Raw genomic sequence first — 1,093 nt, forward strand, 5'->3', positions numbered from 1 at the left:
GTTAAGCATTTCCATAATATTTGTGAGAATGAAAGATCATTTTATAATGTTATTTTATCATTTTACTTATAAAAGACAAATTTGTCTCAATTAATATTTATAAAAAGTCACCTTTTAGAGCACTAACAAAGTTAGGATTTCATGCTACCAAGTAAGGACATGACTTACCTAGTGCTTCGCTGTAAAGCTGATCCCACTTCTCACTAAATGCTTGGAACCAGAAGTCAAAATAAAGCACATACATCATATTTTTTACTCGCTCCATGAATGTCATTTGATCACTTAATTCTGATAAGACAATAGGTACGTAGGATGGAGGGAATGGAAGTCCTCCACTGTACTTTTCAATTGTATAGCCAAAAGAGAAGCGGAGACTGTACACAAAAGGTATTTTAAGTAGCTCAGCCAGCAGCTCACCACAGGGTCCAGAGGGATCTGCAAGAACAACATCAAACCTTGATTCCTGTAGTTTTCTCATAAGGTTCTTGTTCAAAACAGCATCTTTACAGAGCTTTTGAATACAATCAAAATATTCCAAAATGTTATCTTGAATTAGTGAAAAATAAGTCCAAAATGTATATTTTGGCATATATGTCCACTTAGAGGTCAGCCGCATGAGAATATCCTCAAAATCATCTTTTGTTAAAGATGTAGGAAAAATCTCAAATTGAATAGCAGATGGTTTATTGGGATCAACAAGAATTGAAGCTGAAGATGTCAGAACAGTCACTTCATGACCTCTCTGGACAAGTGCATCCAGGATGGTCTTCATGTTGATCCAATGGCTGTATTCTGTGGGCCACACCAGCACCTTTCCACAACTCCCAGGGCTGAAGTGACCACTCAGCTGTAGCAGCAGCAGAACTGAAATCCACTTCATAGGCATCCTGGTGGCACACAGGCTTCTTTTCAAATGGCCGATCCCTTTTATCATGGCTCATACTTGCGTGCGAAGGGAAATCAACCAGGAAGTTAAAATATAACTTCTGGGCGTGGCCCCAGCGCTGAGCGCGCGGACCGGGGCAGCCTCCTTCTGCAGGTTGCTGCTCCCACCAGCCCCTCCCGGCCGCGTTTCCCTGCTGGGAGCGGCCTG

At 41.6% G+C, this 1,093-nt stretch overlaps 1 protein-coding gene across 1 annotated transcript; it reads right to left on the minus strand.

The window, feature by feature from the left end:
- Positions 1-115: 115 nt before the first annotated feature.
- On the minus strand, positions 116-1,087 carry LOC102241461 (UDP-glucuronosyltransferase 2B31). The gene has a single exon (XM_005874579.2). It carries the CDS (start codon positions 932-934, stop codon positions 140-142), a length of 795 nt encoding a protein of 264 aa, XP_005874641.2. The 5' UTR covers positions 935-1,087; the 3' UTR covers positions 116-139.
- Between the last annotated feature and the right edge of the window lie 6 nt (positions 1,088-1,093).

Source organism: Myotis brandtii, unplaced genomic scaffold (genome assembly GCF_000412655.1).
Source record: "Myotis brandtii unplaced genomic scaffold, ASM41265v1 scaffold44513, whole genome shotgun sequence".
Lineage (NCBI taxonomy): Eukaryota > Metazoa > Chordata > Mammalia > Chiroptera > Vespertilionidae > Myotis > Myotis brandtii.